At 39.8% G+C, this 13,894-nt stretch overlaps 7 protein-coding genes across 7 annotated transcripts; 3 read left to right on the top strand and 4 right to left on the bottom strand. All coding sequences in view use genetic code 12, as the record gives it.

Moving 5' to 3' along the window:
- Positions 1-114: 114 nt before the first annotated feature.
- Positions 115-1,869, top strand: CANMA_002714 (bifunctional DRAP deaminase/tRNA pseudouridine synthase; the record flags this gene model as incomplete). Its single annotated transcript, XM_051814813.1, has 2 exons — positions 115-350; positions 474-1,869. 2 exons carry the CDS (start codon positions 115-117, stop codon positions 1,867-1,869), a joined length of 1,632 nt encoding a protein of 543 aa, XP_051671685.1.
- Positions 1,870-1,907: 38 nt separating this feature from the next.
- On the bottom strand, positions 1,908-2,942 carry RIM21 (Rim21p; the record flags this gene model as incomplete). Its single annotated transcript, XM_051814812.1, has 1 exon — positions 1,908-2,942. The coding sequence occupies one exon, from the start codon at positions 2,940-2,942 to the stop codon at positions 1,908-1,910; it is 1,035 nt and encodes a 344-aa protein (XP_051671684.1).
- A 1,260-nt stretch (positions 2,943-4,202) lies between these two features.
- CANMA_002712 (Rab GTPase-activating protein) lies at positions 4,203-6,020 on the top strand (the record flags this gene model as incomplete). Its single annotated transcript, XM_051814811.1, has 1 exon — positions 4,203-6,020. The coding sequence occupies one exon, from the start codon at positions 4,203-4,205 to the stop codon at positions 6,018-6,020; it is 1,818 nt and encodes a 605-aa protein (XP_051671683.1).
- Positions 6,021-6,052: 32 nt separating this feature from the next.
- On the bottom strand, positions 6,053-8,440 carry FOL1 (trifunctional dihydropteroate synthetase/dihydrohydroxymethylpterin pyrophosphokinase/dihydroneopterin aldolase; the record flags this gene model as incomplete). Its single annotated transcript, XM_051814810.1, has 1 exon — positions 6,053-8,440. One exon carries the CDS (start codon positions 8,438-8,440, stop codon positions 6,053-6,055), a length of 2,388 nt encoding a protein of 795 aa, XP_051671682.1.
- A 383-nt stretch (positions 8,441-8,823) lies between these two features.
- On the bottom strand, positions 8,824-9,879 carry CANMA_002710 (uncharacterized protein; the record flags this gene model as incomplete). The annotated part of the gene is made up of 1 exon (XM_051814809.1): positions 8,824-9,879. One exon carries the CDS (start codon positions 9,877-9,879, stop codon positions 8,824-8,826), a length of 1,056 nt encoding a protein of 351 aa, XP_051671681.1.
- A 229-nt stretch (positions 9,880-10,108) lies between these two features.
- CANMA_002709 (Nrd1 complex RNA-binding subunit) lies at positions 10,109-12,166 on the bottom strand (the record flags this gene model as incomplete). The annotated part of the gene is made up of 1 exon (XM_051814808.1): positions 10,109-12,166. One exon carries the CDS (start codon positions 12,164-12,166, stop codon positions 10,109-10,111), a length of 2,058 nt encoding a protein of 685 aa, XP_051671680.1.
- A 741-nt stretch (positions 12,167-12,907) lies between these two features.
- On the top strand, positions 12,908-13,804 carry CANMA_002708 (mitochondrial 54S ribosomal protein mL46; the record flags this gene model as incomplete). Its single annotated transcript, XM_051814807.1, has 1 exon — positions 12,908-13,804. The coding sequence occupies one exon, from the start codon at positions 12,908-12,910 to the stop codon at positions 13,802-13,804; it is 897 nt and encodes a 298-aa protein (XP_051671679.1).
- Positions 13,805-13,894: the final 90 nt, after the last annotated feature.

Raw genomic sequence — 13,894 nt, 5'->3', positions numbered from 1 at the left:
AATATCTCCGTTTCTCGCGATTGCAAAAAAAATTTATTTTTGATTTCAAACCAAATTCGAATTTCGCTTTTCCTATCCCACAATCAATCAAAATTGCGTCATATATTCAGGAAAATGTCAACTAATGGTGCCACTTCTGGCATCAAAAGAAGTGGATCACCTTCCCAGGGTTCCAATTTGCAACAACAGCGAGCATCCAAAGTTCGCGATGCCCAAGGCTTCAGATTACGTCAACAGGAAATTGACAAATCCGAGAAAACGGCATTCGACCAAATGGGAGGGTCTAATGATAGCAACAGCTCTCTAGTCGAGGGCAAAACGATCGCAGAAGAAGAGGCGGAAGGGGCAAAGTATGTCATTGAGGGCAAGTTGAGGAGGGTCACGCCGTATTATTTCACATATCTAACCTATTGCAAACTTCGGTGGAGAGACAGAACTTTATTAGATATATTTACCGACGAGTTTCGGGATAGGACACCAGAGGCATATAAAAAGGCAATCCAGGATGGTATGGTTAGTATCAATTCGAAAACCGCCAACTTAGATACTATTGTTAGAAACGGCGACCTAATTAGTCACAGAGGGTTCAGACGAGAACCACCGGTGAACTCAGCCCCAGTTAAAATTGTTTATGAGAATGATCAGTTACTTGTTATAGATAAACCATCTGGTATCCCAGTTCACCCCACTGGTCGGTACCGTTACAATACAATCACAAAGATTTTACAGCATGACATGGGAAAGACAGTACATCCATGCAACAGGTTGGACAGATTAACATCTGGCTTGATGTTTTTGGGAAAAACTGCCCAGGGGTCAAATGAATTTATGAAGCAGATAAGAGACAGAAATGTGTCAAAAGAGTATATTGCTAGGGTGAAGGGACAATTTCCCACCCTAACCATTACAATAAACAAGCCTTTATATACGTTGAGCCCCAAACACACTTTAAACGTTGTCGATGAGGAGCAAGGGAAGGAGGCTGTTACTGAGTTCAAACGTGTATCTTATGATCCAGTCACCGATACCAGTGTGGTTAAATGCCACCCTTCAACAGGAAGAACGCATCAAATTAGAGTTCATTTGCAATACATAGGTCATCCAATAGCCAATGACCCCATTTACTCCAACACGTACGTTTGGGATGAAAACCTTGGAAAGGATGGAAAAGCAAACTATGAAGAAGTTATATCGAGATTGGATTCTATCGGGAAAACTAGGGCTGCTTCAAGTTGGATACACCCAGAAGAGGACGGGGAGGTTCTCTCTAATGAAATATGTCCACACACAGGCTTACCCTTGTACACAGACCCTGGTTTTAATGATCTTGAGCTTTGGTTGCATGCATATTTGTACGAGGCAGATGATGGGTCGTGGTCGTATAAAACGGAATACCCAGAATGGGCACTTGAGAACAGCAGAAAATTTATGGTTCAAGCGTTGAAAGAAGCAAATAAATGTGGAGAAACACAGACGCAATTTAATGTAGGATGTGTGCTTGTTCATGATGGTAAAGTTCTTTCTACGGGCCATTCTAGAGAGCTTGAGGGAAACACTCATGCTGAACAATGCGCATTGGAAAAGTATTTTGAAAAGGCTGGAGCGAGGGAAGTCCCACTCGGTACAGAACTATTCACCACAATGGAGCCTTGTTCGTTTCGTTTGAGTGGTAATCTTCCGTGTGTTGAAAGAATCTTGCAAACACCAGGGATCGAAACATGCTTTGTTGGCGTGGTTGAGCCAGACGATTTTGTCAAGGACAACACATCGTACAAGATTCTTAAAGATGCTTCTGTAGCATACGTGCATATTCCTGGTTATGAAAATGAGTGTTTGAAAATTGCAAAAAAAGGACATGATAAAATTTGATACATAGTCTATAAACTTTGTAAATGTGACTGATTTTGCTAATGTTCTTCCTCTTGACTAGAGAGGTCAACAACAACCTCTTTTTTCGCATACACGTAAACGTTTCTTCTGTTTCTACTGGTGGTCGAAGATGCTGTATTGAACTCTGAGGGAATTGCTTGGACATCGTGCTCAGCACTAGATCTTCCTGCACCGACATTGAAACTTCTGGCTCTGTGATCGATCGAATCATTGTGATCCACCTGGTGCAGGTTTCTCAGTCGACCAGTAAAGGACTGCGTGGATACACTAACTGATCTAGGTATAGCGAAACCTGCTGCTATGATGTTATCAGTAAGTGCCAAGAACGCCTGCTTGGAAGTTTGCAATGCATTCAAGACTTTTCTTGCAGTTGATAATTCTTGTGTTGCCAATTCTCCAGTACTTCCATGAGCCATACCAGGGCTATGTGTGTTGTTATGTCGTTCGCGGCCAACATGTGTGGCATCTACATCACCAGGATTGTTCGAGGTTCCGTCACTTTCGTCGGCGTCGTCATGGTCATTGTCATCCTCCAAGGGCATTTGCTCCTCAACAAAAAGCTCAAATCTATCAAGCTCATACGACTCATCTTCATAAAATCGTCGTCCAAGAACTCCTTCTTTCTCCTTTGCCTTCATGATAAGATTGAATTTGTTGCACCATTCCCATGGGATAACCACGCCAATCACATAGTTAACCACGGAAAAAACCTCTGACAACTCGTATATGAAGGCGTTAGACACATCTGCGATGAAAAATGCAACCGGACTGTAAATCAAAATCAACGTGAGGAGTGTCAATAGCCAGATTCGTCGATTAGCTACTATTATTTGAATTTTGCTGAGAAAGTAGACTGTTATAATAGCAGCATAACACAAGGCCATTGCAATTCTCACCAAGTAGATAAACGCAGGCAAAATGTCTCCGGCTTCATTGTTTTCTGCGAAGTAGCGAAATTGCGCAACACCCCAAATCACCTGTGATGTTAAAGATGCCACACAGCCAACATAAAAAGTAAGACGTTTGTCCTTTTGTCGCTGAAACAATCTCATTATTATCTGAACTTGGTTAACTTGAAGAAGTAAAACCACAATTAAGTCGATGATGTTGACGGCTCTGTTTTCGTTTATTCCATTCAACACCTTTGCGCCATGGAGATATCCTTCCCTCTGTTGCAGATGAAGGATGATGATTGATTTTATGACCACCACTAATATGTACACCGATGAAAGTAAAGTTGACAATTTCAACAACCACGATGGTTTAATCGTGTAGTTGGTAAATACAAATATGGTAAGAAACCATGTGATAACAGCCAGTACCGCTATCGCATACACGATTGATACCACACTATAACTGAAAGATCCTCGAATGTTGTGATGAGTGAAGTTGGCCCATGATTCCGCCACAACAGGTAGAGGCTGTGCAAACTTGTCAATAACTAAACCAACGTTGGTATTTAAAACTGGTATGGAGTCCCGATAACAGTTTTGTAGGTAAAGGGCTTTCAGGATGTATTGTACTGGGTAGCCTTGGTCATGCGAAATGATCATGCCTTCATTCAAGTTGATTTCCTCGCACGATGGATAGGGCTTTCCCTCCCACCATGTATTTCTCCAATACATGACATATACCAGGTCTTACGATAAGCTGTTGTAACTGTCACCAATGAACACCTTCCTCTTTACGTATGTCTCTTTCATTTCTTTTTATTTTGTTTTTTCTTCATAGCGCTTAATTGTTTCACATAGCCTTCTGATACTTACACAGTGTTTAGATCAGTAACAACATTCTGCTTCTGTAACATGTACTGCGCTGATACGTTGGCAATGTGGCTTAATGAAACTGTATAGAGCAAAAAGACACCAAAGAGTGGGTTATATAGATCAAGCTGCATTGATCAAGAGACCACCTACGAGACCTCTCCTTCCTAGAAATTATACTTTACCCAAAGGCAAAGACAAATAGCTCGTAGAGTCAGCTAACTACCTCAGCTCTTCCTTATATGCCACTCTGGATGCTACTCATGCCAGAATTACCGAAGTAGATGCCTTGCTTTGTTTACTTTCCTCTTTTTCTGTTTTCCTTTTTCTTTCTCAATATGCGCTGATGCGCCTGATCCGAATACAGGAAACAATTGCTGCACAGGATTTTCAAAATTTCAGGTACGCAACTCTTCATCCAAAGTCTACTTTTCTTAGCCACATCTTGAACCTTTCAAATGCTTCAGACAGTTCATTAAAAGTCTATCACTTACAATTTGAAAGCTATTTGATAACAAGAGAGAGAGAAAAGAAAATTATATAAATATTATGGCCACCACTGTTGACCAGAATTCAGTCGAACAATATCCCAGCATTGAAAACAACTACATCACTCCTAACGGCGGGTACCAGACACTTGACCCGGGGTCACAAAGGACAAACAGTGACCGAAAAGTGCAGCACCAACGCAATGAATCATCATACTCCAGAAACCTTTCCATATTAGACTCGTACGCACAGGAGGACAGTCCTTCTCGACGAAATAGTTATGTAGATGTTGGGACAGTCTCTCCGTTGGAAGATATTAATTCCGAAAATTCCGTCATCAAAAGTTTGGAAGGGTCTACCCCAAACAATAGTTCAAACTATCTTGAACCTAATGGCTATGTTTCCATCGATAATTCATCAGCCACTGCAATTGATACTACACCAGATGGCGAATGTTATGTCAAGCCCACCACAGCGGAATCAGATGCAGAAGTTTTGAAATCAAACCTAGATCGTTATGGATTTAAAAAGACCTCATCCCAAGGACGCTCAATCGAAGACTATAACAATTGGTTTAAACAGTATTCGGAATACACCATAAGGCGTAAAGGGAAATGGGAAAGATCAATGAGAGACCATGGATTAAATATAGTCTCGGAAAGCAACAAGTTTACGCAAGATCCTGGAAAGGAGGAAATCCCTACTCGCTTTCCACCAAAATCCGACAAGATAAAGAAAATGGTGAGACGAGGCATCCCTTCAGAATGGCGTGGCAATGCTTGGTTCTTTTACGCAGGAGGATATGACAAGCTTCGCAAACACAAGGGGGTTTACAAGAAGATTCTTGAGGAGACAAAGGATATACAAAACAAGGAAACCGAAGTGATTGAGAGGGACTTGTTTCGAACTTTTCCCGACAATGTCTACTTTAACTCTTCGATAAGTAAAGATGTCTCACACTCGAGCGATGTTAGCTATGTCAGGGAAGAAACCAAGTTAATAAAGTCATTGAGAAGGGTGTTGACTGCATTTGCTCATTACCAACCACAAATCGGATATTGCCAATCGTTGAATTTTCTTGCTGGCCTACTCCTACTCTTTATGGATGAAGAGCGCTCGTTTTGGATGTTGGTCATTTTAACCGAAAAGATTATTCCTAATGTCCATCTGGCGGATTTGGAAGGCGTCCATACTGACCAAGGAGTTTTAATGCTCTGTGTCAAAGAATACTTGCCATCCTTGTGGGACATTTTGGGGACCAACTTTGAGGGCGAGAGATTGAAGGAGGATAATATACTAGCTAGGTTACCACCGGTAACCTTGGTTACTTCATCATGGTTCATGTCTCTTTTTGTTGGTGTCTTGCCCGTGGAAACAGCGCTACGAGTTTGGGATGTTTTATGGTATGAAGGCTCAAAAACAATTTTTCGGATCTCGCTAACAATTTTCAAATTGTGTATAGATTCACCTGAATTTCAAAATAAAGAGGGTCCCGGAACTGAGGAAAACCAGCAGATTGAGTTGTTTCAATTTATGCAAGGTTTCCCTAAACGGATTTTAGATCCTAATTTGTTAATTGATCATTGTTTTAAGAAGATTGGAGGGTATGGGTTTGGATCATTATCTCAAGGTGAAATTGATAAATGTCGAGATTTTGTCGCAAGGCAAAGACAAAGGATGCATTTGAATACTAAACGTAAGGATTTAACTGAGATGACAGAGGAGGAGAAACAAAGTCTACTAAATTCCACAAATGATGCCGACAAGGAAAACATTCATGATGTTTATGGATTTCATAGGCCCATTATGAGTGGTATTGTATGGAACAAGAGCATTAGCAACAAGATGAAGAGAAGACTTACAGGGAAAAAAGGATAATAAAAGGAGGGGTAATTGGGGATGATCTTTTTTTATATAGAAATGTTTTTGTATATCGCATCACTAGTCATAACAACGTCTTTGCATTTTTCGACATCATGAACTCTTACGAAATCGGCATGCTGTTCAATTGATGAGGTAACTGTCGCAGCAGTAGCCATGACTCGATCAGAAGGGGAGTCTATCTTGCCTGTAATAGTTCCCAAAAATTTCTTTCTCGATGTGCCAATCAATACACTCATCCCATTGAAACTCAAATAAGACAGGGAATGCGTTGTGTCCAGTGAATTTTCAAGATTTTGCTGGTTAACCTGAATCGAATATTTTTTAAAGAATGATGCATTGGCAATTAATGCTAAATTTTGGTTCAAATTTTTGGCAAACCCAACCCCGGGGTCTAATATAATTTGCCACTTTTTTACACCAGCTCGGAAACTCTTTAGTATTTGGAGCGACAATTCTCGGGAAACACCATTGAGAAAGTTATCCAACTGAGGACTGAATAGTGTCTCTTGTTGCCCCAACCTTGGATCGATGACAAATTGTACAATATCGTCATTCTTGTTTGGCTCATATCTTGTTAGTTTCGACATAGTCTGTGGAGTACCTCTGGAATGATTCATGATGTAGGGGCAGCCATACTCTGCCACCACATTGAAAATACGTTCGTCATATCTGCCCATAGATATATCGTTGATGATATCAGCTCCAGCTTCGAGACATTGCTTCGCCACGTTGGATCTATAAGTATCGATGGAGATCAACACATTGGCCAAATTTGGATTAGTCGATTGTCTAATCCCTTGAACAAGAGGTAGTACACGTTCAAGCTCCTCCGCTTCTGATGGCTCCACGCTGCCTGGCCTGGTTGAAACTCCTCCAATGTCAATAATCTCTGCCCCTTGTTGGACAAGGTTATCTGCCTCTTTCACTATTTCATCCAATGAAGAAGAAAAATATTTACCGGCATCACTAAACGAGTCCGGTGTCATGTTCAATATCCCCATAAGTAAAGTGGGCGATTTATAATTAATCTGGTCAAATTTCATTACATTGTCCTTAGTTGAAATTCTCGGCACAGGAATGAATTGCAACAAACTGGAGTCTTCTTGAATATGATCTTCTGGCTTGTCAGTCAACAACTGTTGCAAATGGTCGTGAAATGACTCAGCACTTATGGGGTGGGTTTGATCTGGAGGTAACAACTCGCAGAGGGGCTGTAATACAAATGTCCTTTCCAACATTAGTTTGTGCGGTATAATTAAATCACTGGTGTTGATTTGCACATTATCATAAAGCAAAATGTCCAAGTCAATCGTGCGAGGGCCGTTTTCAATTTCCTTAACTCTAGCCACATGTTGATACTCTATTTCTTTCAAGATTTCCAATAATCTATGGGGAGAATAATCAGTAAATGAGACCTTAGCCACTGCGTTGAAGAAATCAGGTTGGTCAAGGTGATACATTGGCTTTGATATATACATGGACGATGTAGACTCGAGAGTGATGTCATAAAACTTTAACCTCTCGAGGGCCTTTGAGATGTTTTCCATTTGATCGATGTTGGATCCTATTGCAACAAACGCAACATGTCTTCCTTTATAATTTTGTCTATCTTGGTCCTCAACAGGTAAATTAAAATCACCCTTATCATGCAGCACATCTTTTAAAGCCAATGGTTCAACGTCCTTGAAATTCTCTGGCATCATTATAGAACTGACACCAACACCCTCTACATGACTAAACGCATTTGGCTTTGTTACTTTTGCATCAACAGACTCAATCCCAACATTTGGATAATTTTGAAAAGTCAATTGTCCAATCTTGAATACCAACGCTTCAACAGTTTTGAAATTAGAGGATTCAACATAATCAACAATATCACGAACAACATTATGAAAGTCCAATCTAGGATCGTCCTTTCTTATTTTGATGCTTAAATCAACATCAACAATTTGCTTTTGAAGTCTTTCGAAAGTAAAAACACCAATGATTGTTAAAAGCCTCAACTTGGTGACATTGTAGCTATCAAAATTGGCCGAGGGATTATTCTTGCTTCTAATCAACTCATACTCCACACTATCGGCTCTTATTTCCGACTTTGGACTCTTTATCACTACTTTTGCAACCTCGCTCCCTCCATTCTTTTCATCGAGAGCAATTTGCGATACAGCCTCGGCAATACTGCCTAATGACTTGAAGTTCTTGTGCTCGTTTGACTTGATAAAATCTGAAATATGTCTCGTCAAAACAGCATAGTTGACACTGTACTTTAAATTATCTGTAACCGATGCTTTGTGGAAATCGGTGTTTAAAAATACAGATATAGTGATTGGCTGTGGTGTTGGTCTATTCCATGCATCTTTGCCTGTAATTGCCGTAGCCGAGATTTCTTTGACAAACACCAAGTCGGTCGACATTGTTGTAGAATGATGTAATTGCTTATTGAAAATTTGTTTGGAAAGCTGAACCCAATTGGGCTTTAATAGTTTGGGGAACAATATCGTGAACGTTTATTAAAGTCAAGTCTCTGATGTTCGTTATCACATTTTTTTGTTGGATTCACCTCGCGAAAACTTTTCTACATCATTGATTTGCACCCAAAATAGAATGACAAAGTGGGTCTCATTTCGTTTGAGATATGCGCCAAGGATACCACTGTGATTGTGGCTCTTTATCTTTCAATTTTTCGAGAGCCAGTAGAGGCTTAGACCTACTTACTGCACCACTGGACAACGTTTCTGATCATCACCAACACCCCCGGCGTGTATATATTGCAGTTCCTATTCTGTACATTCTACATCTACACATCATCATCAATCTCGACCTTATCAGCAATGACAATCCCATAGTCAACAGTATCCTTACAAAAATTTTCCGCTTGCTCAAAATCGAGTTTCATGTCTTCCATAATCAATCTTATTATAACTTCATTTGCAAGCACATGCGTAGCAAAGCTCGGTATTGACCAGTAGCTAATGGTTGGGTTCTTCTTATTCTTGTGCAACTCCTTTTTACATACCTTTGTTATTTCCTTCCCAATTATCGACTGTCTTTGAAATCCATAGTACCCACCATAAAACGACTCCCAATTTATTTTCATTTGTTCTTTAGCTGTCATGGTTTCATGCGCGGACTTCTTTTGCAACTTCTTGGCCTCTTCATAATACATAGATGGAGGGCTTTTTCCTCGTAGTATAGGACCTAGAACTTCAAAATGGGCTCGAGCACGGTCTAGAAGCGTTTTTCGCGATTGGACAGAGGCTGGGATATGTTTTGATTTATACTTTTCAAGAACCATATCTCGAGTTCCATATTTCGACTCTTCAAAAGCATTGAGTAAATTAAGTGGTTCAAGCTCAGTTGAAAACACGTTTTGCTTTTGCTTTTGCTTTTTGGTCTTTTTGGTTTCATCTTCCTCGTCGTCACTTATCTCTAATAATCCATCAATAACCCCGATATTCAACTGTCTCCTCTTTCTCATTGGGCTCGGTGTTATTTTGCTCATATCTATGACTCCAAACACATCATCGTCATTATTATTATTATTAGAGTTGCTAGCCTCTAACAGTGTGGGGAAAGATTTAGGACTTCGCAAATCTTGGTCTTTTATAGAAAGAGAATCATTTTGGTGAATGTGGATCTTTTTTCCATGCTTTTTTGTGGTTTTATACTGTTTATATGCGATTCCTTGCTTTTCAGGTGAAAATGCCTCGTTTATGAATGGTCTATCATTATCTTGCTTCTTGTAATATCCAACTAGACCAGTCTCCTTCTGTGGTGGGTATATAGTCTCCCGTTTGCTGGAAGATTGAGGTCTCCTATGAGTTTCTAAACTACTGAAATCTTTCTTATCCATGTGTTGATCTTTAAGTTCTTTTATAGCTGCATCAATATAAAAATGCTTTGGTTAGGGATAAACAAAACAAAAAACATCAACATTTTTTTTCCTAACTGAAGAAGAGGAAGAAGACGCCAATGCAAAAGAGAATACAAATCACATAACAGTTACTATTAGAAAAATATACTTTATTATTTATACAACTAAATCTAACATATCCTAATATAATTACTTCTCTGTTAAATCATTAAGATGGTGGTGGTTGATGTTGCAGTTGTTGCAGTTGCATCATTTGCATGAACAACTCAGCAACACCGGGTGGAAACTGAGAAGGATTTGGCGTACCTTGCATATTTGGCATTTGCGGCACTTGCGGCATGGAAGGGTAATTATTTCCATGTGGTTGCTGCAGTTGTTGGCCTTGTGGTGGGTATGATGGGAATTGTTGTTGAGTTTGAGGAAATGCTTGCAGTGGCTGCGGAGAGGAGTTATTGCCAAATAATCCTTGTAATGGATTGACCGATGATTGTTGATAAGTATTGAACCCCGGCAGTGCCCCATGACTCATTTGAACTTGTTGGTTTGGAAGTAATGTTGTCTTTACAAATTCTTCATCGGGTTCACCAGGTCTGTTTGATTTTGGTCCGTTTCTGGCTGAATTGGTAGGCATCTTCTTTGACATGGCTTTAGAAGATATACCAGCACCTATTTCAATATCGGGCTCGTCAATGACCATACCACTCGATATTGGTTGACCACCTGTACCTCCCCATTGTGCATTGACAACCCAGTTCCTGTCAGCTTCGGTCAATCTTTCTATCGGAATAATTGAAACACCGTGTTGATAGTTGCAGCATTCCCTTGGGCCAAATCCAACACCCCAACGAGTTCTCAATGGCAAGGAGTTGTCCTTGTTGAAGGATGTAATAATCTGCTCTGCCTCTTTTCTTGAATACACCTTAACAAATGCATGTTTCCTTTCGCTGTTTAAAATAACCGACTGAATCTCAGCAAATGGTCTCAAAACTTGGGCCAAGACACGTTCATCCATATTTCTTGGAACACCACCTAAAAACAACGTTCTTGATAACACCTTGATTGTTCCTTGGGGTACACTTGGATCAAATCCGACATTTCTTGGACGGAAATGAGGTGTTCCAGGGAGATTCATCTCACCATTCATGGCTGTAGGGGGTACAAATGCTGGGTCTTTATGAGACTGTTGATGGCCAGCATTTCTGTTGAAATTTTGCTGAAACTGTTGTTGTGGCGACTTGGCCTGATATCCTTGACCATTGGCTGCTGCTGCTGCTTGTTGCTGTTTTAAATTCTGGATATTTTGCTGCAACGCAAGAACTGAAGAAGCGGCTGCAGGTGACTTGATATGTCTTGTAGGAGACCTAGACCTGCTTCTCTTGTAGTCATGGTTTTGATCACGACCGCCACGTCTGCCTGTACTGTAATCATCGATTCCTCCTGATGAACGAGAGCCGGCCGATGGTTGTGAGTTCGATGCACCCTGTAGCTGTTGCAACATGCTGAATATAGCTTGTTGATCATTTGATTGGCCCAGTTGTGGATGTTGTTGCTGTTGCTGTTGTTCACCCGCAGATCCACTTGCCAAGTTTGCCAACAAGTTGGCAGTTACATCGTTTTCATTTGATCCATCTGTGCGTGATGAACCTGGAGGTGCAGAATTAAAGTTTGAATCTGAGGTAGAGGTCTCAGCATCGCCCTTGGCCAAGGAAGCTAGGGCCAGTAAAATACTATTGGAGTCCTTAGATTCAGAGGTGGGCTTTACCGGTTCAACACTTGACTTTGGTGGCGTACCAGGAGGAGTGGTTGACTTGAAATGTTTTTCCTTAATCTTTTTCAAAATGTCGGAATCAAATGTGTGATTCTTGTCCCAAATCTCCACTAATTTACCAATCTTACTAATAGTTACTGGATCCAATTGATATTCCATAGCATCATCCATTAAGCTTTCAATCAACTGGCCAATCTTGTAAACTGCAGATGCGAATGTGCCATCAGGAGCAGATGCATCAATGGTTTCGTTTGATGCAACAGCACCATCCTTGAGTTTCCTAGTGACCGAATCAACCACATATAAAGTACCTAATTTATGTGAAGGTGCAGCCGATTTACAACTAGAATAAAGCGCAGCAATAATTTTACTTTCCTTCTCCTTGTCAAAGTCTGTACTGGCAATTGTAGACAATTCTTTAATACGGGATCCTGACACACCAGGAGCCGCTAATGTCGGCAATTCTTTAAGAAGCTTATCAAATCTTTCCATCAGCATGATTTATAACTTTACTTCTAATAGGTTTCTTTTATATTTTGTTTTCCTTTTTGCTCCAAAATTACAAATACGAAAGTCGGGGGACTGCTTGGAGTTTGCTTTTACAAAATAAAACTGTTCAAATAAAAGAAAATACTAATGGGTGACTACTTTTGAAGTGGATTCGTTTTGGTGGTGCGCACGTGTTTTGTTGATGTTAAAATCTGAAATCGTATGATATGTTTTCCTTACTGGTATTGGGATTTTTACTAATGACTCTTTTATACCTGATGAAACGAAGTAATTACAGACACAACTTGTGGAAGTAAAAGCTTAGATATTTCCAACTCCTAAAAAATGCGTTGTAAAAGTGAAATTGGCAAACTATAAAGAAAAGAAAAAAAAAATTAAAGTTAAAATTAAAAAGGTATATCTTTAATGTATTTGTTGTACCTTTTAGTTGTGCTAGATGAAACTTTCTTTCTTATAAGTTACCCAGTGCTTTCTTTTGGTGATTGATTGAACTTTGTTTTGTATGTGTACGATTGGGGTTCCCTGACAGAAAGAGAAAGGTTTTTTGTTTTGTTGAACAAAAATTTTTCTCCTTCCCCTTCCTTTCCTTTCCTCCTTTGAAAACACAATTGGTAGCATGTTTGATATATTTTTCGACACATATTACACGACCAATTGATTCTCATAACAAAGTTTCGAAAATTTTTCAAATAAGGTCTGAAAGGACAGTAAAGCAAGCAAATCGAACACATGAGTTACATTGGTTCTAGGATAAGGGGTCCACTAGCTACCCAGATACGTTGCTATGCATCCACGCAATCTAGTACTGCATCTACAACAGCACCACCAACGTCAACAATTTCACCACAATCAATCTCACTGACATTGATATTATCTCGTCTTCCCATCATAACTCAAGATCTTACTTCATTTGAATCGCAATTCTACAAGTACCAATCTGAATTATGGAGAAGGCTTATGTGGACATTCCCCAAATGGTTCTATTTCAAGCAAGGTACCATGGCCGAATTAAGATATCGACAAATTAACAAAAACCCCGTTAGTTATAACCCCAAAATGTCATATCCTAGAGGAAAACCAGACTTGAAGCATTTAAGAGACCGTAGGTTTAGACAATACATTAGAGCTCCCAAGACATATAAAGAAGAAGACGAAATTGCCATGGGACAAGATCAATCTGAATTCAAGGAGAATGAAATATCGCGTAAAATTGTTCCACCATCACGTATAACTGAAGCTGATGAAAACAATGATACGACTTCGTTGGAGAGAAAACTAAGTAGAACGTTATATTTGGTTATTAAAGAAACGAATGCTGGGAATAATGCCACTTGGAAATTGCCCAACTTTAAAGAACTGAATGAAAACTTACAACCATTACATGTATTGGCTGAAGAAGGATTATATCAACTTGGTGGTAAAAAGATCAACTACTTCAATGTATCGAAAGTCCCTTGTCATCATAATGCAAACAAGGAGTATTTTATTAAATCGCATATTTTGTCAGGATCATTTGAAGCTCAATCTGATTCAGTGCAACATCAATGGGCCACCAAGGAAGAGTTGAAGGAGTTGTTACCCAAGGAGTACTATTCCGATATACTGCATTTATTGAGTGAGGTATAGTGAAAAAACAAACTTTGTAAATAGATCTTGTATAACTTTGTAAACCATCATTCCATCGCGACGTCATATTAGCAGTATCCCATTTACATG

Source organism: Candida margitis (assembly GCF_024628925.1).
Source record: "Candida margitis strain CBS 14175 chromosome Unknown scaffold3, whole genome shotgun sequence".
Lineage (NCBI taxonomy): Eukaryota > Fungi > Ascomycota > Pichiomycetes > Serinales > Debaryomycetaceae > Lodderomyces > Lodderomyces margitis.
Note: the sequence above shows the minus strand (reverse complement) of the source record. Positions and strands in the feature narration are given on the sequence as shown.